The sequence below is a fragment of the Erigeron canadensis genome, chromosome 3, assembly GCF_010389155.1.
Source record: "Erigeron canadensis isolate Cc75 chromosome 3, C_canadensis_v1, whole genome shotgun sequence".
Classification (NCBI taxonomy): Eukaryota; Viridiplantae; Streptophyta; class Magnoliopsida; order Asterales; family Asteraceae; genus Erigeron; species Erigeron canadensis.
Genome location: NC_057763.1, coordinates 635,999 through 661,913, shown reverse-complemented (window position 1 = coordinate 661,913; position 25,915 = coordinate 635,999). Strand labels below are relative to the sequence as shown.

The window sequence follows — 25,915 nt, the reverse complement described above, 5'->3', positions numbered from 1 at the left end:
CACCCGTCATGAATTTTATACAGTGTGTACTAAGTACCAAAACAATACATAAGACCGGAAGGTTTTGCATATCAATAATAGCCATACATCATTATAGAAGTAGTCATTGGGTAATAGCCCAGTGGCCACCAGCCGCCAAAACTTGAGATAATCAGGGGATTATCAAGTACTTAAAGGTCACCTAAACATTAACATGAGGAATTAGTGGATACCAAATGGTACATAATTACAGGGGTTCCCATTCAATTACTCTTTTTTTTCCTACATCATTATAGAAATATATTTTAAAAGTATATTACAAGTATTGTCTATTTTCTTTGTTGTTTTTCAAGTTTTGGTCCCATGATTGTCATTCTGTTTCACTTACATCTTTGTATATAGTATGGTTTTCAAGCTTCTCCATGTCCCGATTCTTATATCTCAAACATGCCCTTATAGTTGATTTTCGTTGTTAAAGTATGCAAAATGATTAAACTGTGACAAAACAACAATTGTGAGCATGTTTATTGCAATTAAATTATGGGTATTGCTAAATACAATTCTAATGGTTGTAATTATGAAGCATCAAATAATTGTATAGTTAACATAAAATTTACAGAGTTGGTTTTTAATGGACTAAACGTAGCTTAAGTTATTTTTAGTAAATTAATGGGTTAGATGTAATGAAGTAAAATGTATAGTGACATATTGATCTTATCAAAAGTTGAAAAGTTTAACGAAAAAAAAAAGGATAAAATGCTTATTAAGGAATTAAGATAAAATTAAGATAAAATAATTGTACAAAGTTTCCATAATAGAACACGTATAAATAATTTTTATGAATTTATCTAAAGGAAAATAAACACAACAAAAAAAAACATATATAAAACTGTAAACTAATCCAAAAAATATAGAGTAAAAAAGGTAAACATCAAAAAAGAAAAAAAAAAAAAAAAACTCTAACACTTTAAAGTAAGCAAAGGGTGAAGATGTAATTTAAAAAAAATACACTTTGATTTGTTTGAATAGAAAGATGTAGAAACCCCAGTAAACTTGGGTTTCTTTCTTTCACTATTTATACAAATCTTTTTTCTCTTCTATAAACCGAAAATCATAATCGTCTTCTTTCCTTCCAAAAAAACAGATCGAGTGAAGTTTTATGGGGTGTGTACTCTATTTTTCAAATTTGTCAAAAAGAATGGAAACATTATATATTATAATCCATATGTGAGGATGGTTTCACCGGTCATGAATTTTATGCGGTGTGTACTCTAAGTACCAAAATGATACATAAGACCCGAAGGTTTTGCACATTAATAATAGCCATACATCATTATAAAAGTAGTCATTGGGTAATAGCCCATTGGCCACCAGCCGTCACTTTTCGGGAGGGATCCTGGGTTCTAGTCTTGCCAAAGAAAAACTTGAGATAATCAGGGGATTATTAAGTGCTTGAAGGTTACCTGGACACTTGCCTGAGGAATTAGCGGGTACCAAATAGTACATAGGTACAGGGGTTCCCATCGAATTACTCTTTTTTTTTCTACATCATTATAAAAATATATTTTAAAAGTATATTACAAGTAGTCTATTTTCTTTGTTGTTTTTTAAGTTTTTGTCTTATGATTGTCATTTTGTTTCGATTACATCTCTGTACTTAGTATGGTTTTCAAGTTCGTCCACATCCCGATTCTTGTATCTCAAACATGTCCTTATAGTTGATTTCGTTGTTATAATATACAAAATGATTTAACTGTGACAAAACAACAATTGTGAGCATGGTTATTGCAATTAAATAATGGGTATTGCTAAATACAACTCTAATGGTTGTAATTATGAAGCATCAAATAATTGTATAGTTAACATAAAGTTTTTAGAGTTGGATTTAATGGACTAGACGCATGCCTGTGCGATTCTACGGAATTGTTTGAAGTATTTTTTTGTAGATTAATGTGAGATGTAATGATATAAAATTTAGGGACATATTGATGTTATCAAAAGTTGAAAAGTTTATGGAAAAAAAGAAAGATAAAATGCTTATTAAGGAGTTAAGATAAAATACTTGTACAAGTTTACAGAGTTGGTTTTTAAGAGAAAACGTATAAATATTTTTATGAATTTATTTGAAAGAAACAAAACTGGAAACTAGTCCAAAAGATATATAGAGTAGAAAAGGTAACATCGGAGAAGCCAAAAAAAAACACAAACACTTTAAAGTAAGCAAAAGGGTGAAGATGTAATTTAAACAGAAAACCACACTTTGATTCATTCATTCGAATAGAAGGATCTAGAAACCCTAGTAAAGTCATTCATTCACTATTTATACAAATCTTTTTCTTCTCTGTAAACCTAACACTTTACAATCGCCTTCTTTCCTTCCAAAAAAAAAATAAAAATCGAGATCGGGTAGAGTTTTGCATCATCATCATCTTTCTTCTAATCTAATAATTAATTTAAAAAAAAAAAATGGCGTCGTCGGATACAGAGACGTTTGCATTCCAAGCGGAGATCAATCAGCTTTTGAGTCTGATTATCAACACTTTTTACAGCAACAAAGAGATCTTCCTTCGTGAGCTTGTTAGCAACGCTTCCGATGTTAGTCTTTCTCCTTTTTTTCCCCCCTCTTTACATATATATAGATATATATTGTTTTATTATAATATTGTTTTACATTTACATTTGAGTTTGATTTATTGTTAGCTGTTGTCGAATTAGATCTATGTTTATTTTTTTATTAATTTAATTTTTAGTTAGCTGCTAATATCTGATTTTTGTAGGGTTTAATTTAGTATTTGGTGACTGTTTTGTATGTATAGTGCTTCTGTCTAAGTGATTAGAAACTCTGGCTGTTAGGTTAATGAGTGGAATGGATTAAAATTTAAAGGGGCTGTTTGGTTTAAAGAAATTTGGGGGAAAGGTTATGTTAACCTAACATGAAAAAAGGAAGAAAGTTTAAATTTTATTCCACCAAATTCTCATAGGTTTTGTGAACCAAACAGCCCATAAAATTTTGTTTATGGATTTCAGCTGCTTATATTTGACTGCCTTTGTGTGATCAGGCAACTGATAGAGACACTCAGACAAACACATATGCATAATATAGACACTTTCACTAAGCTTTTTACACAATTGTCTTTTTTTGAAGATAGACACTTTAACTAAGCTTTTACATATTATAGACACTTTTAACTATGCTCAACTTATGTGTTAATTGAAATTCTAGCTATTTGCATTCAATTTAATGCTTCATGTGTTATAAAAGAGTATCGTAGTATTGTCATTCTTGGTGCTGACTGGTATGTGTTATAAAAGATGTGACGTGCAAACCCTTAATCCTGATGGTTGTATGAGTGCCTAATATAGACACATTCACTAAGCTCAATACTGTATTTGTGTTGATTGAAATTCTAGCTGTTTTGCAAGTTAATTATTCTATTGATTGTATAACTGATCGATAGACATAAGTTCTATTGCTAAATAGTGCATACTTTTCTATAAATTGAACAAGCTGAAAACAGCTCTAAGCTTCAATCTTATTTTGTATTTTATTTACTGCTTCATCTGGTATGTGTTTTAGCATAGATTATTGCATTACTTCCGAACAAGTCCCTTGCTCCGTGTTATCTTAATACCCATGTGTTTTTTTATGTTATGAGTTTCTTTTGCCTAATGAAAACCATATGTAAATGAGTAATATTAACACTCTGTCTGAAAATTTTGGAACACGAAAAGTATTCTTACTTATATGTTAAATATGTTATGCAGGCTTTGGATAAAATTCGTTTTGAGAGCTTGACTGATAAGAGCAAGCTAGATGCTCAACCTGAGCTCTTTATCCACATCATTCCTGATAAAACCAACAACACGTTGACCATCATCGACAGTGGAATTGGAATGACAAAAGCAGGTGAGAATTTTTGCAACACCAGACCATAAATTGTCGGTTAAATAGATGCATGTGCTGAATTGTATGTATTATGTTTTTTGCAGATCTGGTGAATAATTTGGGAACCATTGCTCGATCTGGTACCAAAGAATTCATGGAAGCTCTTGCTGCTGGTGCTGATGTTAGCATGATTGGACAATTTGGTGTTGGGTTCTACTCGGCTTATTTGGTTGCTGAGAAAGTCATTGTTACCACAAAACACAATGATGATGAGCAGTATGTTTGGGAGTCACAAGCTGGTGGCTCATTCACCATCACTCGTGATGAAAGTGAGCCTCTTGGCAGGGGTACAAAAATTACCCTTTACCTCAAGGAGGACCAGCTTGAGTATCTAGAGGAACGCAGACTCAAGGATCTGATCAAGAAGCATTCCGAGTTCATTAGTTACCCAATCTCTCTTTGGGTTGAGAAGACAACTGAGAAGGAGATTTCTGATGATGAGGACGAGGAAGAGAAGAAAGATGAGGAAGGCAAAGTCGAGGAGGTTGATGAAGAAAAGGAGAAGGATGAAAAGAAAAAGAAGACTATCAAGGAAGTGTCACATGAGTGGGATTTAATGAACAAACAAAAACCCATCTGGATGAGGAAACCAGAGGAGATCTCCAAGGAAGAATATGCTGCTTTCTACAAGAGCCTCACAAACGATTGGGAGGAGCACTTGAATGTAAAGCACTTCTCAGTTGAAGGGCAGCTGGAGTTCAAGGCTGTTCTTTTTGTTCCCAAAAGAGCCCCTTTTGACCTCTTTGACTCAAAGAAGAAGCCCAACAACATCAAGCTTTATGTTCGCCGTGTCTTCATTATGGACAACTGTGAGGATATTATTCCAGAATATCTTGGATTCGTCAAGGGTATTGTTGATTCTGAAGATCTTCCTCTTAACATCTCAAGAGAAATGTTGCAACAGAACAAGATCCTCAAGGTTATCCGCAAGAATTTGGTGAAGAAGTGCATTGAACTCTTCCAAGAGATTGCAGAAAACAAGGAAGACTATGCAAAGTTCTATGAAGCATTCTCAAAGAATCTCAAGCTTGGTATCAATGAAGATTCTACAAACAGGACTAAACTGGCTGAGTTACTTCGATACCACTCCACCAAGAGTGGTGATGAACAAACCAGCTTGAAAGACTATGTTACAAGAATGAAAGATGGCCAGAACGACATTTACTATATTACTGGTGAGAGCAAGAAGGCTGTAGAGAACTCCCCATTCCTTGAGAAGTTGAAGAAGAAGGGATATGAGGTCTTGTACATGGTTGATGCCATTGATGAGTATGCTGTGGGCCAGCTGAAGGAGTTTGAAGGAAAGAAGCTTGTTTCTGCCACTAAGGAAGGTCTAAAGCTTGAGGAAACCGAAGATGAGAAGAAAAAGCAAGATTCTTTGAAGGAGAAGTTTGAGGGTTTGTGTAAGGTGATTAAGGATGTATTGGGTGACAAGGTTGAGAAGGTGGTTGTTTCTGACCGTGTGGTTGACTCACCTTGCTGTTTGGTTACTGGAGAGTATGGATGGACCGCCAACATGGAAAGAATCATGAAGGCACAAGCATTGAGGGATGCCAGCATGGCTGGATACATGTCCAGTAAGAAGACCATGGAGATCAACCCTGAGAACTCTATTATGGAGGAGCTGAGGAAGAGGGCTGATGCAGACAAGAATGACAAGTCTGTCAAGGACTTGGTGCTGTTGCTGTTCGAGACTGCTTTGTTGACTTCTGGATTCAGCCTTGATGAACCAAACACCTTCGGTAACAGGATTCACAGGATGTTGAAACTTGGTCTGAGCATCGATGAAGATGCAGGTGAGGATGCTGACATCCCTGCTCTTGAAGAGGCTGATGTTGATGCTGATGGCAGCAAGATGGAGGAAGTCGACTAATTCTAACAAGTGTGAAGATCCCTTCTGCATTGCTTATTAACTATGTTATTTTTGCCTCCCTAGTTTGGAGAACAACTCTGTCTTTTAAAGTAGTATGCTTTTGGTTCAGTACGAGAACTTTTACCTTTGTGTTGACGTTTACAGTTCTTACAGTTTTTTTAGCTTCAGATGGCCTTAAAGAATGCTTAATTGGTTCTCCGGTTTTTGTATGGGAGCATATGCTTTAATATGTTCTTTTGTGAAGTTGGCATTGCAGATATACTAGGGTGGTTTTGCTTAGAACTACTTTCTGTGAACGGGTCATAACAAATGGTACTTCAATGAAACGCTATCTATATACGTTTTTATAAATAGATTGCTTAAAAACCATGAACTGATATCTTCATTGTGTGCCATCTTATGGCCAGTAAATTATTGATCACATGATTGTCAGCTCATTGCATGAGACATATTTGACTAATACCCTCAAAATTATACCATGCAGTGATATTTCTGCCAAGTTAGAAACTGAGTTTACTGAAATGATGATTACTGGGTACAGTCAGAGGGTTTACTATGGAAAAATAATAAATGGTTGCTCTGTGTACATTTATTGGGGATATAAAAATACAATCCTAACAGTTCAAGAAACTCGATTGATTTGAAAGTTGTCTTGAATGCCGGAATCGGACATCAAGTCTATTATTTAAGTTGCTAGCTAGTGATTGTTTCATTGAAGTTGAAAGACGGTATGAAGCTTAATGTTTAAAGTTAAAAACATATTTTTCTTTTAAGAATAACGAGAGCAAGTACCCGCGCGTTGCAGCGGTGAGATGGTGGGGTGATACCTAGGTCATAAAGTATGATAGGTTATAAGAGTTGATATGTCATAAAGTATGATAGTCAAATGCCTTAGCCGTACGGGCTCCGTCCTCGGATTTAAAAATTTGTCGAAAATATATCGAATGACATTTCTAATGAAAGAGCATGAAATTTTAAGAACACCCATACAATTTTTATAATTTATCGATGTACGGTTTTTGAGATAAAAGATTTTGAATGAATTGAAGAAATAAATGATTTATAGAGGAGATAGAAAAAAGATGATTGGTTGAGATTTGAAGAGAGATAAAGGGTATTATAGTTATTTTAGATAAATATAGCATAGATAGGATGAGCATTGGGGAAGTACTTAAAATCAATATTGAAAATTTCAAGCTCAATGTTGAAAATATAGAGAAAATCTGTTTTATAATATAATATAAATTAACTAGTGTAGCTACTTTTACCACCTAAATCCATTCACAGCTATTGGCACTGCCTTAGCTTGCAACTCTAATATGATTACTAAAAAAAAGGGATGGGCTATGGAATTGGTTCTCTTGATAGGTTTCAACGATGATAATCTGTACATGATTTGAATAGCAATGTGGATAATTATAATTGGCGAGACAAACTGTCTTCTTGTATACCATTGCTTAATTTTACAGCCTCGAATGTAGTATGTGGTGCATTGAAATATGGCATTAACATATATCTTGGTGTGCAACGTTACCAAACATGTTATTCCGTGCATAGAATTGTGCACTGCAATTCTGGGATGTGTTTCTAACACCACATGATTGTATCAACTACCATTTCATTTGTTAGCAAACTAATTTTCAATTTGACTCAAACTCAATCAACATGGAACACTATACTACTACTAACCTTTTAGGAGTGAGACGACTTTTGTTCCTCAAAACTAAGGGCTTAAAGGTAAATGCGAATTTCCTGTGCAATTCTGATATGCATAACTCATGTCTAATAAATCTCTACAAACATTGGCTTGCAGAAAAAGAAAAAAAGCTACAAATACTGATGTTCGCTTAGCTCAAAAAAGTGATCAAACCAAAATTTATCAAAACAAAACCGCAAAAATACATTCATAAACAAACTCAGGTACATCCTGCTGGTATAGCTTCATCTGGCCAGAACGTATCAAGTATCCTCAACTCTTGAGTGAAAAACAAAGCTCGGAAATGTTGTTGTGATGTCCCTGTCAAAATGATAACAAAGTCAACATCTGTATGTTTGAGAATACACCAAGAACACACTTTTATCCAGCAACCTAATCATCTTAAGTAACTCGATAACAGCTTACTTGAGGTACTGGAGGGTCATATTCTTCAATAGGGAAGTATGTTGCAACACAAGGGTTCTCCATTCTTCTTTGTCAATCTTCCCATCATGTTTTGTATCAGCTTCTTCAAAGGTCTAAACAAAGTAATCAGCTATTATCTACTTTCATGCTTAAAGTTAAATTTCAAGAACAATCACAGGATATTTACGGGCAGTAAATCTTGATTGTTATACAATTAAAATCCTATAGGGTCAAACGATGTACCTTATCAATGATACTCTCAATGACATCATCAGTAAGATTCATGCCAGATTCAGCAAGCGTTGCCACCACCATTTGCTTCACCTGCATGTGTATTGCAATTCGATAAGAACATTCCAAATGTAACTATACAAGTTGTAACTACAGACAGCAGTGACCAAACTACAAAAGTTACCTCTTGCCTCTCTATATAACCTTGATGCTTGAGATCATAAAGTTGAAAGGAAACTGTAGATTAATATATTAGTATACCAAATTCAGGGTATGCATCTAGGAAAGATATATGCTTTGGAGCTGAAAAAGTAAGTTCAATCATTTCTATCATTTATAAACTTACACTCGATCTTATCATCGACGGGGGCATTTGGATGAAATACTGACAGTGCACGAGCAAACTCTTCGAACCCCAGGATTCCATTATGCTTGGTGTCAAAGAGATCGAACACCCGATCAGCGAACAGGCTCTCCTTTTTGTTTGTCTTGAATAATGCCAACTGGAACTCTTCCTGTTTTTATGTCTGAAGATTATTAGAACTGGTGTCGTAATTCAATAAAAGATGCAAAAAGGAGCAAATGTAGAAACTATAAAGGACCCAAAATTAGAGGTGGCAAAATAGTCTGAGCAGGCCAGTAGGAAATTAAAAGTGAAAATCTTAAGTGCAGGTCGAAACCTGTCGGGACGACCCTCAGACACATTCTCTTTTATCCGATTCTTTGAGCTTTATACATAGCAAATCATGATCACAAACACTATTTAATTACCAAAACAATCTAAGCTTTTAACAAATCACCTTAGGAAACCTTTATGAATATAATTGTCTCTCAATTGAGTTTCTACCTGTTATTTTGGGTTAAGTCCTGTAGCTTAACCCATTTGACCTGACAGTATTATAACACAGCCCAAATTGATCCGCTTATAAGTAACAAGTCAGTGTTGCCACCTCTAGGGCCTGCAAAAGATGTCATGCCAGGTTAAGAACAAACCTTATTAATTAGTCCGTCGTCAATCACGGCACTGCTAATTTTCTTAAACAACTCATAAAGTGCTTCTATTTCGCTTACACTAACTGCATTATACCAAAAACGACTTCTGTTAGTAAGAGAAGTGGGGGTGATCCATTTTCTAAAAAATTAAATAAATTCTACACGCCCAAAATCAATAGAAAATGAGGGCATACATAAAAGAAAACTACTTAAACGATCATTCAAATAGTGTTTTTAGATTAATAGCATACAAACTGTCTCTCGGGCTAGAATTTCAGGATCTTCAAGTGCGGTAGTTTGTTTGTATGATTCAAGATCACAGCAACGGAGTAGGGAGGCAAGTATATGCTTGACCCCCTCTAAACACTGAGACATCGTACTTGTGGTACATCAACAAACTCCATCACCGTTCCTGAAGACACCAACAGAGGTTTAGGCTACCTAAATACAAACACACAGAATGAACATCGAGAGTCAAAACTTAGATGTAACCTTTTGACCATTTCCTGCAGCTGCTAAATTAAAAAATAATCAAACTTCGATGCACGCCAACCACACTATCTCTGTTCCATGTAAAAGAGAAAGTTTATTAGGAACACTCCCCTGAACTTATAAACGATTTCCAGTGTGTTCGGCTTATTGATTATTTAGTCCATAAACTTAAGTTTAAACTCATAAGCCTGTAAAACTGTAATTATTGGCTTTTTTGAAGTTTCAATAAACTGATAAGAGCAAACCTGAGCCAAAAACACCCCCTCCATGCATCGAAAAACAGTCGTGAAAATTCTAATAATTCAACCTCAAGTCAATCAGAAAGTCACATATTTAGTCTAAAGTCACATACTTTCAAGGTGAAAACTTTCTTATTCAAGATTTTATAACTTGGATTTTCAAAAAATCTTGTTTTTTTTACAACATGAAAAATCATAAAGATTTCCATACCATACAATCTATAACATACAAACACAAGCAATTATCAAGTAACTAAAACAATCATAGATGTCACCATAAACAATTACGAGTATAATATAAAGAAAGAAACACAGATTCATGACTATAATTTTATATATTTGCAAGGCAAAGGATTAATGAGAATAAACTAACCTTAGGTAAGATTATCTGGATGAAATACCAAAATATAATTCTGTAAACAAGCCAAAATTGAAGACTTGATTTTAAAAGAGAACCAATTAGTAAGAAGTAATTGTAAGGAGACCCCAGATAAAAAGATTTGATTTTTGTTGAAGAAACCAAAATTAATAAATACTCTAGTTTAAAACTAAAAATATGATATAAATTGAGAAAATATATATATCAAAATAATAATAAAAGGGATAAAAACAAGAAACAGATTAGCTTTAATAAATGCGGTGCAATGATTTGAGGAATTGAGAGTGGGGAGTGTGATCACGTGACATAACCACCAAAAGACTAGCCGGGGAACCTGTAATTCGGACTCAATTCGGTGAGGGGAGTCAGGAGTTTTTAGAAAATCGGACTCGACTCGGGGAGAACTCAGATTGGATTTTATATGGAAACATAAGTATATTTGAAATTATATGTAACAAAACTTTAAAAATATATTCCAAACTTCAAATTTAAACATAATTTTTTAAAAACATTAACATAATAATTCAAACTTTAATATTAAACGTTAGATTAGTTGATAAGATCACTCTTCATCATCATCTTGTCTGCATCAAAGTTGGAGAACTCGGACTCGACTCGGCGAGGTGGGGAGTCGGGAGTTTATTTTGGAAACTCGGCTGACTCGAGGGAGTTTTACAACCTTGGACTACTGTGCACGCCTATACCCACTTTTTTGTTGTGAAACTAGTTTTTTTCCGGGGTTGCCCGTGATACATTTCGTAATGTCTACACATGTAGCAAAAGTTATATAAAATGAAATTTTTGTGACAAAAGTTAAAAGGTAAAAACTTATGTGATAAAAAGTAAATAAAATAAAACTTTGGTGGTTGAAGTTGAAAATTTTACAACTATGTGGTAAAGCTAAGAATATGAAAATTTGTTGACAAAAGGAAAAAATCCGAAAGCTATGTGGTGAAAATTAAGGAAAATGAAACTTTGGTTAAAAAAGTAACAACATTAAAAGTTATGTGGCGAAAACTCAAAGTCATATAGTAAAAAGTAAAGAAATTAAAACGTTAGTAAAAAGTAAGAGAATGTAACTTTTGTAGCAAAAGTTGGAAAAATAAAAGTATAAAAAGTAAGTAAAACAAAACTTTTGTGCGGAAAGTAGAAGAAACGAAAGTAATGTGCCAAAAAGTAAAAGGGCCAAAACTTTAATAAATTTATGTAATAAAAGTAAAGAGAATGAAACTTTCGTGGCAAAAGTTAGAAAAATGAAAGTTTAAAAAGTAAATAAAACAAAAATCTCATGCCAAAAGTAAAAGAAATAAAAGTTTTGTGACAAAATGTAAAAGTTTAAAAGTTTACGTAACTAAAAGTAAAAAGAATAAAAGTTTCGTTGCAAAAGTTAAAAAAACAAAACTTTAAAAACTAAATAAAACAAAACTTTCATACCAAAAGTAAAAAAAATTAAAGTTATGTGACAAAAAGTAATAAAAAAATGAAAGTTTAAAAAGTAAATAAAACAAAAATCTCATGTCAAAAGTAAAAGAAATAAAAATTATGTGACAAAAGGTAAAAGTTTTAAAGTTTATGTAACTAAAAGTAAAAGGAATGAAAATTTCGTTGCAAAAGTTAGAATAACCAAACTTTAAAAACTAAATAAAACAAAACTTTCATGCCAAAAAGTAATAGAAATTAAAGTTATGTGACAAAAAGTAAAAGTTTAAAAGTTTATGTCATAATAAGTAAAGAGAATGAAACTTTCATGGTGATTAGATTACAACAAACAACCACCTATTAGGCGTTTAAAACACTGCTTATGCTGTTAGATTAAACACCTCTCTTTCTCTCTTCATCACCATGGTTATTGCTGCTGATATTCATGTTGGCACTACTACTGATTATTATTGTTATTGTTATTGTTGTTATATCTATGTATGTTATTATTTTAATTGCTTTTCTTATTATAATTTATGTGCACCATGGTTGTTTGCTTATTCATATTGCCGGAGTAATTGGACATTCATGTGCAGAAAGTAGTAGGAGAGAAAAGATAAGGACTGGTTGGTAGTGGTGAAAGAAATTGAGTGTGTGTAAGGGCCCATATACGATTACTACATTTTATTATTACTATTTTTAAATATTTTTTTAATAGTATTTTTATAATTATTATAATTATTATTGAAGGTTACTTTTGTCATTTAACACAATTTGTTTTTAATTTATTTTAACTGAATTCCAATGAATTCTGTCAACCAAACATAATATATTTTTAATACTTTTCCATTCAAATTCTTTTAACAAATTCCGATTCCTTCAAAAACATTTGGGAAATTGGTGAGGGAGAAAGAGAAGAGGACTTGTTTCATTGTGATGAAATTATCTGGACAGGTGGTTAAATACAGTTTTGTATCGAAGACCCTGGATGTCCTCTTTGACTTGGGATCAGTTCCGCTCATTGAACCAACAACAATAGCTTCTTCTTCTTCTTCCTAATTGCCTTGCTTTCATTGCTTCTTTTGCTGCTGTGTGATTTGTTTACCGTTTCAACTTTCATAGCTTTGATCTATTCGATCACTCTTTTACTTAATTGGAATATATAAGTTTGTTTCAACTCTGATGTTTATTTACTCCACGAATTTACTGCAAAGGCTGCTACGAATCTTAATTTTAATGCTCTAAGCTTATGTATTATGTGCGTTTAAGGTCTAGAATGCAATAGAGATCGAACACAAAATACCTGCACTTTGGTTCTTTCCTTCTCATCGTCTACTGCAATAGTGTTTAATAGTCCATAATTCATGATATATGGTTTGTGCAAAGTGTTCTATGTACAGTACATAATAGATGCCGTGTTTCATTTTGTATTTAAATCTTGAAGAGAAAAGAAAACAAGTGTGTGAGGATGGTGATGGACGGGTAATATTGTTAACACTCTATTCTAAAAGTCATTTATTTTGGTATAATATTAAGTCTCTTGGCATTTATTTGTGTTTTATCAATTATTTGACACCTCATGACTCATAATCCTAGCTCGGGCATTAATAAGACATTTTTTTTAGTTTGATGAAGTTCACCTGTGAGTATGTGACGTCTCTGTTATTAACTTTATTTTTAACTAGAAAATTTGGGTCGCGCGTTGCGCGACTTCAATTATTGCGATTACGTTTAGTTTACTAATACAATTACGTTAAGGTAGTTTACTAAGATTGAATCCATAACCGCTTAACTAAAAACCAATACGTGTCCGTTGGGCGGCGACAGTGACATATTTTGCCACATAGCTGGATGTCTTTGGCGTGTAAGAAATGTAGTTGATGGTGAAAATGTGTGTTTAATGACATATGAAACATTGAAAACGCTAGCGTTCATATTATATTTTAGAATCCCACATTTTCGAGTTTAAAAAAAAAAATACAAAAGCTAAATGTGAGAAAGGTATATGGAAAAACAAATGTTAGGACAAAAAACCGGAATGATACATAATAGAAAAAATACAAAAAAGATGAAAAAAATATATAATAAGCACCAATAAACAAAAGAAAAACAAAAAGAATATAAAAAAAAGGTATAAGAAAACCAAGTGGTAAAAATAGAAAAGACAAAAGAAATGATTAAAAAAGTAAAAAAGAAAATATAAAACACAAAATGAGAAGTTACAAATATGATGCAATTGTTAAATGTAAAAACATTACAAAAACACAAAAATATATAAATGAAATATATATATAATAAAACTTAAAAAACATGAAGTGATAAAAACCAAAAAAATGCAAGAGAAAAAAAAAAGAGGGGGTGAAAAATAAATAGGATAAAAATAAAGGGGTAATTTTGTAAAACCTCAAAAATATAAGAAAACAAAAAAAAAAAAGTAAAAGAATTGTGTTAAAGGGGGGAGAGTTTCAAACTGCCAACCTCCACCCCCAAAGCATAGCACACAAACCATTCCACCAATTCATACTTTTGTTTTATAATTGTCATATATTATATTTATATTAAGAATGAAGAAAAAGACAAAATAGCTACTGTTACGTGTCAAGTTTTAATAAGCATGGTGACTATTGGTAACCATGCCAAAAAAAAAAACGAAAGAAAAAACTCAAAATGGGATTCGTAATGTCAGAATCTAAATAGTGATGCGGGGTATATGATGAACCAATAAAAGAGATCATATAAGCAAAAAAAAGGTATCAAAAAACCAAGAAAAACCAAAAGATAAATAACCTTAACGAAAATAGAAATAACAAAGGAAAAATTAAATTTTGTGTAAAAGTTTTCAATATATTAATTCAGAACACAAAAGCCAAAAAACTATGATGAACACCAAGAAAAAACCCCAAACGGGATCCAAAATGACAAAATCTATATAGTGATGGGGGGTATACGATGAACCAATAGAAAGAAAACACAAAAGAAAAAAACTATGTAATAAACCAACAAAAACCGAATGAAAAATAACCTTAACGGGATCCGATATAGTAAAATCCGAAAAAACGCGGGGTATAGGTGGACCAATAGAAAAAAAACACAAAAGCAAAAAAAACTATGTAGAAAACCAAGAGAAACCGAACAAAAAATAACCTTAACGTAATCCGATATGACAAAATCTGGAAAAAACACGGGATACAGGCGATACCAATAGAACAGCGCCACGTGGCACGTGGCACTGTTCATAAGCGTCGCCATTAATGATATAGTAATATTTTTTATTATTACAGGTGAAACAATAATATATACTTTTGTACATAGATAATTTTTTCGCGGTTGTGATGTTATGTTAAGTGCTAAATAATATAAATTTATACTTCATTATCTCGTTATCAAATTATGTAATGATATTTATACATTTGTCGAAAGTTTATGTCGTTATTAAAAATTTTAATACAATTGTTCTATTGTTTGCTATTTAATCTATATTCTTTTATAAAACAAATTTTATTTTCCCGCGTAATACGCGGGATAAACATATTAAGCTTTTACAATAACAAAATTAGTAGTTATAGAAAAATATGTTGAAATTTATTGATATTATTACCCGAAAAATGTTTTGTCTCGATCTTTTTACGACGCTTAGTACGATATGTATGTTATATCTTTGTATGATGATGATGATAATGTAAAACTTTAAGTATAGAGAATCATGTTGAAAAGATATTATTTTTCGAAAATGGTTTTTGTTATAGATGTTTTATAAGATAATTTTGCTATATTTATGTATAATGACAATGTAAAATTACAAATCGTTTTTTTTTTTAATAAAAAGTTATTTTTATTCACAACAGCCCTTGACTACCACCAAATCAGTGGAGTGGCTAACTACAACAACAAAATTACAATATATTGAATTTACACTACAATAAGCCTCCTGCCTTAATTTTTTGAAAAATCGTCTCGATATTAAGCTTTTCATTAGCAAGCCTGGTGCTCTATTTTATTGAAAAATCTTCTCGATATTAATCTTTCCATTAACGAACCTCTTCTCGTTTATTATTTTAATAATGTTGAAAAATATGTAGTTGAGTATTTTAAGATTTTAAACTTTTTACAAGTAGAGAAACTTTTATAATTTGACAAAACTTTGATGTAATTTTCAATCGACGTTAATAAAAATGATACATAATAAAAAATTTTATGGCCTTTAAGAAAGTTTTAATAAACAGATAACCCAAAAGAACAAAAAGTTATATAAATAGATGACCTCCTATAACTTTATTCATTGTACTTACATACAATTTAACAGATCTCAAAATTAAAGTAATTATTCAATTAATCTCAAATAAAGACGTCGACATACGATTTTTATTTCCTGATCCCTAAGTTACTTTTTCGCAAAGTTAGATGACAACTCAAATTTATTGTTTTAATTATTTATCATTATTTTTACAAGGGATGCAATTAATGAAAATGATGAATGTCCTTTAGTTAAAATCTAAAAAAGGAAAATGATGTCAACAAAGCAATCAAAGGTTCTAATTCAATCTTTTTTTCATCCAAGGGTTGTAGTTTTTTTATAAAAGAATTTAGGTTGCTCTTTTATAGTTATTGGGAGATTATCCCATCCGTTTTCTCAAATAATGATCTATATATATCTATTCTAAAATACCCATATAATAATTCACGAATTTAAATATATTCACATTATATACTTATAATACATTTAATAAAATTATTTACAACATACAACCTTAATCCTTAAAAGAACTACAAAGTACAACCCCATATTACATTAATTACTTTTATATTAATAACTACAAACTCATTCACCCGCTATCATCGCCGCCTCCACTACCAACGTCGTGTTGTGAGGGATAAAATCTGTTAAATAATAAGTTATTGTTAATAAAACTAAATTCCTTTGGTATTTGATAAATTATGTTAAATAATTTATTGTTAATATCTAACAATAATAATAAAATAGCCTCTTAAAATAATTTTTAAATAAATCTCCACCTTTAAATGAAAAACTTAAATTAAGACCTTTAGATTAATTTGATTATAACACTTTCCAATTTTAGATTAATACTAAATATTAATAACACTAACTATAACTAACTATAACTAATACGTACCTACACCATTTTATTATCTCCCCCTACAATTGAATCATCACATTAATATATTTATACTAATTGTTATAGATATTTTCATTTTTCTTTTGACCAATTTTCTATCTTAACTTTTATTATTATTATTATTATTATTATTATTATTATTATTATTACTATTATTATTATCATTATTGTCATTATTATTATTACTTAAAATTTTTGTGGGTCAATTTTTTAATTTATAATTATAATAACAAAATCAAAATTGAAAACAAAAGTCAATTTAAAAAAAAATCAAGAGTTGTGATTGATCGATAAATCACTAGAACAACTATCTTTAAGTATATAAAAGATGACATGAACTTTTTTTTATAAGTCACATATAAAACAGATATATGCGGCTCATCGAGCCTTCATTTTAAATATTAATTTATAAAATTTTGCATCTTTTACAAAAGTTAACTATAAGAGATGCTTTTAAAAAAGTAATTAAATTATTCAAAAGTCATGAGTTCTATTCTTATCTTCGAGAATTTTTTCTTTACGTTTATGGGTTTCATCATACGTGGCTTTTATTGGAATATCGGGTGGATTCATGATGTCATATTGATATACCTTTTATACTTTTATTTTTATACTTTTATGTGTTTTTTCGCGTATTATGCGTGTTAATAATCTAGTTAATATTAATATAATAAGAATAATTATGACAAAACTGATGTGGATATTTACTTGCGCAGTTGCGACTCTCTGCCACTGGTAAAGACCACGATAAGATATTTAAAAACACGCGTGATAATAACAATTAAAAATAACCCAGTTGTAAAAAAAAAGTCTTACCAACCCTTTATTTTGATGTTTGATTGATTGATACAGCTGAGCTGCTGACTCGATTCTCAGTTACATCCCAAATCACACTCGCCCCAATTAATTCCTGATTTCAAAACCCTACCGTCGTTGATTACTAGCCACCGCCGTACCAACCGCCGTGAACCGTTTCATTCCAATTAAAGCCAGTTATTATATGATTGAAGGTATATTAATGTTCATATTTCTGTTTTTTTCATATCTCTGTCTATTTGTCTATATTGGAAAGTGGTGCGAGTCTGGATCATTTTGTTCATTCAAATGTTATATATGTAGAGAATGTGTTCGATGAAATGTCTGACTGAAATGAAGTTTCGTTCTTTTGTTTGTTTCTAAGTGTATATAGTTGATCAGTAGTATAAGAAGAAAAGCTTTCATTGTTAAATAAAAGTTTTAATACTACGGTAAAGTTTTCGTTGCTCCCCTGTTTAAAACACACTAGATTACATAGTAAGGAAGGCGTTAGTTTGTCTTGATGTTAATACTAACAAACACCCTCATGGAAAGTAGTTAAGGAAGTTGGTAGTAGAACTATGGCAGGGAAGGGAACCTCCTTCGTTTAGTTAAATTAAATTAAATTGGACCATCCTGTGGGACTGACTGACTTTGACTGTGACTGGGCCGCTGGTATTCAATGAATGTGGGAAGGGGATCATGCTTCCAAACTTCTGCAACCTATTCATTTTTTTGCTTGTTACTCTTAGCATTCTATTCTACTATAGTAGTATTTTGTATTTGGCCCGACCCAACAAGACCCTTTTTTTTGTCATCTCAACGCTCAAGCCAAGGTTTCAAGGATCCACCTGAGTTTAGATCTAGATTCACCACTGGTATTGACTTAACTTTATTTTGCTATAGTGAATTTCACTTTCTATTTTTATGTATGTTGGTGCATAATTGAAATAACAAATTTCATTTCCTATACATATATCTGGTCATCTGGAGGAACTACTGCATCTTCTAGTGCAAGTTAATAAATTTTGTTTTCTGTTTCTTGAAGCACTACAATGGCCTCTAATGGCGGAAAAGACCCACTGCTATCACGATCACAGCAATCTAAATCTCAAGTTGATTGTACCAAAATCAGAAAATTACGACGTTGTAGAAGTGCTCCCATTGTGGAACCTGTCCTTCAAGAATCCAACATTGACCGTTTTCTTCAACGCCCAAAGTCTATATTTGATCAACTCAATCCACATTTTAAGCGGGTAGCCCTCTACTTAGTTATATACTTAACCATAAGTACCCTCTGCTTTTACTTGGTTAGAAATCAGATTTCCGGAGATAAAACATATGGCATACTCGATTCTGTTTATTTCTGTGTTGTAACAATGACTACCGTTGGATATGGAGACCTTCTGCCCAATAGCAACGCCACAAAACTACTTTCCTGTGCATTTGTTTTTTCGGGAATGACCCTTATTGGGCTAAGCCTAAGCAGAGCCGCAGACTGTTTGGTGGAGAATCAAGAAATATTACTAGTTAAAGCGTTACATCTGCGTCAAAAACCTAATTCAATGGAAATTCTGAAAGAAATGGAAACTAATAGAGTGAGATATAGATGTGTAATATTATCCATTTTGCTTGTGGTTCTCATAGCTTCCGGGACAATCTTCTTAACTACTGTTGAGGAAATGGAGATTGTGGATGCTTTCTATTGTGTTTGTTCCACAATCACAACTCTGGGTTACGGTGACAAAAGTTTCTCTACACCCGCGGGACGTATTTTTGCTATATTTTGGATATTGATGAGTACTATATGTTTAGCTCAGTTGCTTTTTGCTTTTGCGGAGTTTTATACAGAGAGTAGGCAGAGGTCATTGGTCCGGTGGGTTCTCACAAGAAAAACGACTGCCGCTGACCTGGAAGCAGCTGATCTTGATGATGATGGGGTTGTCGGGTAAGTTCCAAAGCTTTAAATTGCATTAAAAGCTGCATCATATCATCTTCATATGGTATCATTTTCCTTCTTTGATGAAATTTATTACTTCTGTTCATGAATTTAGGGCTGCTGAATTTGTGATTTATAAGCTGAAAGAGATGGGAAAAATAAATCAAGAAGATATATCGCTTATCATGGCTGAATTCAAAAACCTTGATGTGGATGATTCAGGAACTTTGTCAATTTCTGATATTTTTCTTGCTCAATCGACATGGAAGGACAGGTGAAGATGATTCTTATTTCATATACTTGCGTTTTGTGAAACTTTGCATTTGGCCCTCAACATTGGTTGTTTTCTAATACGTGTAGAAACTGTACATGGAATCATATTGTGTTTATTGTTCGTTCTAGATGTACCTTGTGGCGATGCAATTAATTAACAGAAAATCATTCACTGTTTAGTTCTTGATTTGAAGCTTTCTTTTATCAGTTTGTTTTGGTTCCAATCCAACTCTAAATAAGTCTGAACTAACTACCCAACATGGTGTCTAAAATCATCACCTATTTCCTTCTAGCCTTTTAAACTCATCACCTAATAACATTTTGCCTATATTGGGCTTGCCTAGTGGAAACACACACACACACATCAAGTTAAACAAATAGCAAACTCACAAGTCCACAAGCCTAATTGATACTAATTCAAGAAAAAGCTTTGCTATCTGAACCAAAAGTCTTGCTCTAAACGACTAAACCCGAAAAGCAATACGAAACTAAGTTTCATGTTTCTTAACACCTTGTTTGCATTTTTCATCTCCTTGTCAACTATGTTATAATCTAAATATATCAACAACGAAGTATCCCAGACAGCAATAAGATGGGCCACCTCTGCAACAGGAAAAGCAAATTAAAAGAAACAAAACTAAACCACCAGTGGTACTGGAAAAGTTTACTAACTAGAGTACGAGGCTGAAAGTAAGAAAGAAAGTAGCCATGATTAAGGTGTCAGTATATAGTATATTTGGGATTTTCAACCAAACGATTAACACGAAGGAGCTAATGCCGTAACAACAGCTAAATTAAACTACCCAAATGTTGAGTGGACACCCAAAACTGAGTTCAAGCATAACTTAAAATGTGAGATACCACCCGTACTCCAAGCTTATGGAATTCTAGCCTATATGGTTTCTCCGTTCATTAACCATCACCCGTGATGTAAGTGAGCCTTTTGGCAGGGGTACAAAAATTACCCTTTACCTCAAGGAGGACCAGCTTGAGTTTCTAGAGGAATGCAGACTCAAGGATCTGATCAAGAAGCATTAAGAGTTCATTCGTGACCCAATCCCTCTTTGGGTTAGAAGACAACGGAGAAGGAGATATCTGATGATGAGGATGAGGAAGGCAAAGTCGAGGAGGTTGATGAAGAAAAGGAGAAGGACGAAAAGGAAGGAAGACTATCAAGGAAGTGTCACATGAGTGGGATTTAATGAACAAGCAAAAGTCTATCTGGATGAGGAAACCAGAGGAAGCCTCAAAGGAAGAATATACTGCTTTTAACAAGAGCCTCACAAATGATTGGGAGGAGCACTTGAATGTAAAGCACTCCTTGGTTGAAGGGCAATTGGAGTTCAAGGCTGTTCTTTTTGTTCCCAAAAGAGCCCCTTTTGACCTCTTTGACTAAAAAAAGCAGCCCTAGTGCCCAACAAACATCAAGCTTTATGTCCGTCGTGTCTTCATTATGGGCAACTGTGAGGATATTATTCCAGAATATATTGGATTTGCCATGGAAATTGTTGATTCCGTGGATCTTCCTCTTAACATCTCAAGAGAAATGTTGCAACAGAACAAGATCCTTAAGATTATCCGCAGGAATTTGGTGAAGTGCATTGAACTCTTTCAAGAGATTGCAGAAAACAAGAGAGACTATGCAAAGTTCTATGAAGCATTCTCAAAGAATCTCAAGCTTGGTATCAATGAGGATTCCACAAACAGGAGCAAATTTGCTGAGTTACTTCGATACCACTCCACCAAGAGTGGTGATGAACAACCAGCTTGAAAACTATGTGACAAGAATGAAAGATGGCCAGAACGACATCTACTATATTACTGGTGAGAGCAAGAAAGCCATAGAGAATTCACCATTCCTTGAGAAGTTGAAGAAGAAGGGATTTTGAGGTCTTGTACATGGTTGATGCCATTGATGAGTATGCCGTGGGCCAGTTGAAAGAGTTTGAATTTCTACGATTAAGGAAGGTGTAACGCTTGAGGAAACGGAAAAAGAGAAGAAAAAGCAAGAATCTTTGAAGGTTAAGTTTGAGGGTTTGTGTAAGGTGATCAAGGATTGTTGGGTGACAAGGTTGATAAGGTGGTTCAGTGGTTGTCTCTGACCATGTGGTTGCCTCACCTTGTTGTTTGGTTACCGGGGGGTATGGATGGATAACCAACATGGAAAGAATCACGAAGGCACAAGCGTTGAGGGATGCCAGCATGGCAGGATACATGTCCAGTAAGAAGACCATGGAGATCAAGCCCGAGAACTCCTCACTACTACCTATGGAGGAGCTGAGGAAGAGGGCTGCGCAGATAAGAATGACAAGTCTGTCAAGGACTTGGTGCTGTTGCTGTTCGAGACTGCTTTGGTGACTTCTGGGTTTAGCCTTGATGAATCAAACACTTTTGGTAACAGTATTCATAGGCTGTTGAAGCTTGATCTGAGCATTGATGAAGATGCAAGTGGGGATGCTGACATCCCTGATCTTGAAGAGGCTGATGTTGATGCTGATGGCAGAAAGATGGAGGAAGTCGACTAGTTCTAACCAGTGTGAAGATCCCTTGCTTATCAACTGCGTTATTTTTCCTCCCTTGTTTGGAGAACAAATCTATCTCGTTTTTAAACTGGTATGTTTTTGGTTCTGCATGAGAACTTTTACCATTGTATCGATGTTTACGCTTCAGTTTTTATATAGCTTCAGATGACCTTATGAATGCTTAACTGGTTCTCCGGTTTTTGTGTGGGAGCATTTGCTATTTTAATATGTTATTTTGTGAGGTTGACATTGCAAATATGGTGGGTCTTTTTGCTTAGGACTACTTTCTGGAAACAGGTCATAACAGAGTAGTTTTTGGTAAAATGCTACCTACATACTTTCATAACTAGATTGCTTAGGTTTGGCCTTTTTAACTGAAACCATGAACTGACATCTTCAGTATGTGTCATCGTATGGTCAGTAAATTATTGATCAGAAAAATGTGAGCTCTTTGCATTAGACAGTTTTGACAAGTAAACTCTCAAAATTTTAGTCTTGGAGTGATAGTTAAAAAGAGTTTACCGGAATAATGATTACTGCTTATTCCTTGACCTTTAAACAAGGGTTGCTATAGAAAAACTAAAAATGGTTGCTATGTGTACATTCAGTGAAAACATACAATTTAAACAACTCAAGAAAGACTACATATAAGTTACAAGCAAGTGACTGTTTTATTTAAATTGAAAGACAGACACGTGGTTATTGTTTTGCCGGCGGTAAGTTAAAATCATGTGCACAATTACAGAATTTCTGTGAACAAAAACATGTTTCAGGCCATTATGCAGTTTGATCATGGGACTTGTATCATGGGCTATGAAATCATGTTTTCTCCTGATAGTGTTTCAATGATGGTTAACATCCACATGGTTTGAACAAGCAACCTGGATAATTATAATTAGCGACATGAACTGCCTCCTTTTAAAACCATTTCATAGTTTTATAACCTCAAAAATAGTACATTGTAGTAACACATGACAAGTTAATGAGTTATTATCTTGGTGTGGAACATTACCAACATGTTATTCCGTTTTGCACCTTAATTTCTGGGACTTATTTCTAAAACCATCTGATTATATCAACTACTTCTATTGCTGTATTGCATTTTGTGACTCAAACTCGATCAACATGGGACACAATATTACTTAACCTTGTAGGAGTGAGACTCGGACATTTGTTCCGTAAACAAATGTATATAATATTGTTGCATCTACTTGCTTAGAGTTTTATCTTGCTCCTGGTGTTTCCTTTGTGGCTGAATTAAAAATTAAGCTAGAAGCTGCTATATGATATATGATTTGAATAGCTCGAAACTGGAAGGATAAAAAAACCCACCCGGTGGACTGCCGAGCTACAAGTCCTACGAGACAGGAGCGGGATTCTCTAAAAAGCCAAGGTCGTGGGTGGCCAAGAGGGCCTACTTGGAGACTTGGGATCTCAGCAGGAAATGCGAAGTTTGCTTAAAGCCGGCCGATAGGCGAAAGAGAATAAACTAGTAGGGAAAATATCCATATTCTTTCTCTCCTGAGGTATGTTGAACGGACCTTGTGGTTACATAGAAAAGGGCATCTAAGTTCAATCATGTATGCATGTGTTAAAGCTGCTTGAGACTATTTACGGAGTAGAAGGAAAGACTTTTTCGCTCGAGTGACTGCGTGCTTGCCAGAGTTGGAACAGCTTAGCGTGATCCGTAGTTAGCAAGGTGGGAAAGAACAGGGCAACCTATTAGATAAAAAACGAGACAAATAATCATTTTAACAACCTAATAAATATGTTAACGGATTTGCTTCAATATTTTCTGTCGCCGCATTGCAGATAACCTCGTGGTCAATAATAATGAGTCTAAGGGAGTGTTTGGTGTTGTGTTTTCATAATAGATTTTGCCTTTTCAAATACTGCATATGGAAAGAGCATAAAAGGCGTGTATGTATAAAACTGCGTTGCCATCCAAACACCTTTTTAGATTTTTTTGTTTTACAAACGTAATAATTAAATAATCATTTCAAAACGTAATCTCATATACCCTCTTAATAACTACCATTCTAAATTATTCATGATTCGGAACCGGTCGAAGGAGTAAGACATCATATACCACAATAAGTTACAAATTGCAATGCATATAATTGGTTGTGTTAAATCTTGATAAATTGTATAATTCCTTTCCACATCTTAATAATGAATTTTGTATATATTTGAATAGTAGTGAACAAGTAATCACATACATTTACAACACTCATGACCATCAATCTATCTCAATTTTTAGCAAATTTTATCGAGACGAAGGACTCGTTTATTTTTTTAGTCATTAAGTGCTTAGCGCATTAAGTGACTGAATGTCTGAATGTACTAGGAATGTTTATATATATTAAGTAAAAACATTGTAATGAAACTATCATGATATCATCTTCTTGAAAACAACGGAAGTCTCAAGGTTATTTGGTCTTTTTTAACGATGATTAAGTTGCCATGAAATCAAATATTTGAAAGGGTGGCTAGAGGTCTCATTGAATGGGTATTGATGTTTGAGCTTAAAATATGAGAAGTCTTTATCCTCCTAAGGTCAAATAAAGTCATATACTAAAATGGTATCAAGTCATGAGAGCAGTAGATAACTACATTGAAAATATACACTAAAATGATATATACAATAAATTTGTATCAGTAATATTTAATTACCTTTCATTTTGTACATATTTAGACTACATATCTGTGTGTTCACCCTTTCTACATATATATAGTATTTCACATCTCTAATTTTAATTTTTATTTTTTGTAACTACCTCATAATTTTCATGAGTTAACATTATGAATTCTTTGTATTTTGCTTTTACGATGATTCCCACAGTAATTTATTTTTGGGGTTTGCTAAATACAGTCCTTAGAGCTGTGTCTAAGATGCATAAATTGTTTGTACATTTACCATAAAACTCAGGGGGCGAGCTTTTAATATGGAAAGTACAAGTTTTTTTATACACCTTAAATACAACCCTTAAACCTGTATTTAGCATTTCCCTTTATTTTTAGTTTGTTGTTTTTTTTAAGTTGTCAAGAATAACATGCACTACTTAAGTATATCTCTTTCAATAACTAACAGGTTGTCAAAAATGTTTTCTACTATGATCTTATATAATATTAGAAATATAAAGATGTTTGTATTTTAATTAATCTGATTTGCTCCACCTACCAAATACTAAAACACATTTGAACTTCATAGATTTTTCAAATTCAAACCTTTCATTAGTGACGAGACAAGTACCCGTGCGTTGCGGCAGTGAAATGGTGGGATGATAGGTCATAAAGTGTGATAGCCAAATGCCTTAACCGTACGGGTTCCGCCCTCGGATTTAAAAATTTGTCGAAAGTATATCGAATGACATCTCTAATGAAAAAGCATGAAATTTTAAGAACACCCGTATAATTTTTATAATTTATCGATGTACGGTTCGTGAGATAAAAGATTTTGAATGAATTGGATGAATAAATGATATATGGAGGTGAGTGAAAAAAGATGATTGGTTGAGATTTGAAAAGAGAGAAAAGGTGTTTGGTAATATAGAATTGATAGAAGAGGCATTTTGGGA

The 25,915-nt window shown here is 33.2% G+C and overlaps 3 protein-coding genes and 1 pseudogene across 5 annotated transcripts; 3 read left to right on the top strand and 1 right to left on the bottom strand.

Moving 5' to 3' along the window:
- Positions 1–2,382: 2,382 nt before the first annotated feature.
- On the top strand, positions 2,383–5,933 carry LOC122593232 (heat shock cognate protein 80-like). The gene is made up of 3 exons (XM_043765614.1): positions 2,383–2,574; positions 3,745–3,886; positions 3,970–5,933. The coding sequence occupies exons 1-3, from the start codon at positions 2,446–2,448 to the stop codon at positions 5,796–5,798; spliced, it is 2,100 nt and encodes a 699-aa protein (XP_043621549.1). The 5' UTR covers positions 2,383–2,445; the 3' UTR covers positions 5,799–5,933.
- Positions 5,934–7,546: 1,613 nt separating this feature from the next.
- Positions 7,547–10,415, bottom strand: LOC122591234 (calcineurin B-like protein 3). 2 transcript variants are annotated; one of them, XM_043763464.1, is made up of 9 exons: positions 10,249–10,414; positions 9,637–9,707; positions 9,396–9,556; positions 9,145–9,227; positions 8,498–8,666; positions 8,336–8,388; positions 8,164–8,244; positions 7,921–8,033; positions 7,547–7,815 (listed from the first exon to the last, which is right to left on the bottom strand). In XM_043763464.1, the coding sequence occupies exons 3-9, from the start codon at positions 9,517–9,519 to the stop codon at positions 7,758–7,760; spliced, it is 681 nt and encodes a 226-aa protein (XP_043619399.1). In that variant the 5' UTR covers positions 9,520–9,556; positions 9,637–9,707; positions 10,249–10,414; the 3' UTR covers positions 7,547–7,757. The 2 variants fall into 2 exon arrangements, with proteins under 2 accessions (XP_043619399.1, XP_043619400.1); XM_043763465.1 differs by lacking the exon at positions 9,637–9,707 and having other exon boundaries at positions 9,396–9,585; positions 10,249–10,415.
- A 7,149-nt stretch (positions 10,416–17,564) lies between these two features.
- LOC122593388 (two-pore potassium channel 1-like) lies at positions 17,565–19,994 on the top strand. Of its 2 annotated transcripts, none has more exons than XM_043765787.1 (3): positions 17,565–17,818; positions 18,652–19,551; positions 19,658–19,994. In XM_043765787.1, the coding sequence occupies exons 2-3, from the start codon at positions 18,659–18,661 to the stop codon at positions 19,818–19,820; spliced, it is 1,056 nt and encodes a 351-aa protein (XP_043621722.1). In that variant the 5' UTR covers positions 17,565–17,818; positions 18,652–18,658; the 3' UTR covers positions 19,821–19,994. The 2 variants fall into 2 exon arrangements, with proteins under 2 accessions (XP_043621722.1, XP_043621723.1); XM_043765788.1 differs by lacking the exon at positions 17,565–17,818 and adding an exon at positions 18,435–18,481.
- An 874-nt stretch (positions 19,995–20,868) lies between these two features.
- On the top strand, positions 20,869–22,540 carry LOC122592567 (annotated as a pseudogene).
- The last annotated feature ends 3,375 nt before the right edge of the window (positions 22,541–25,915 follow it).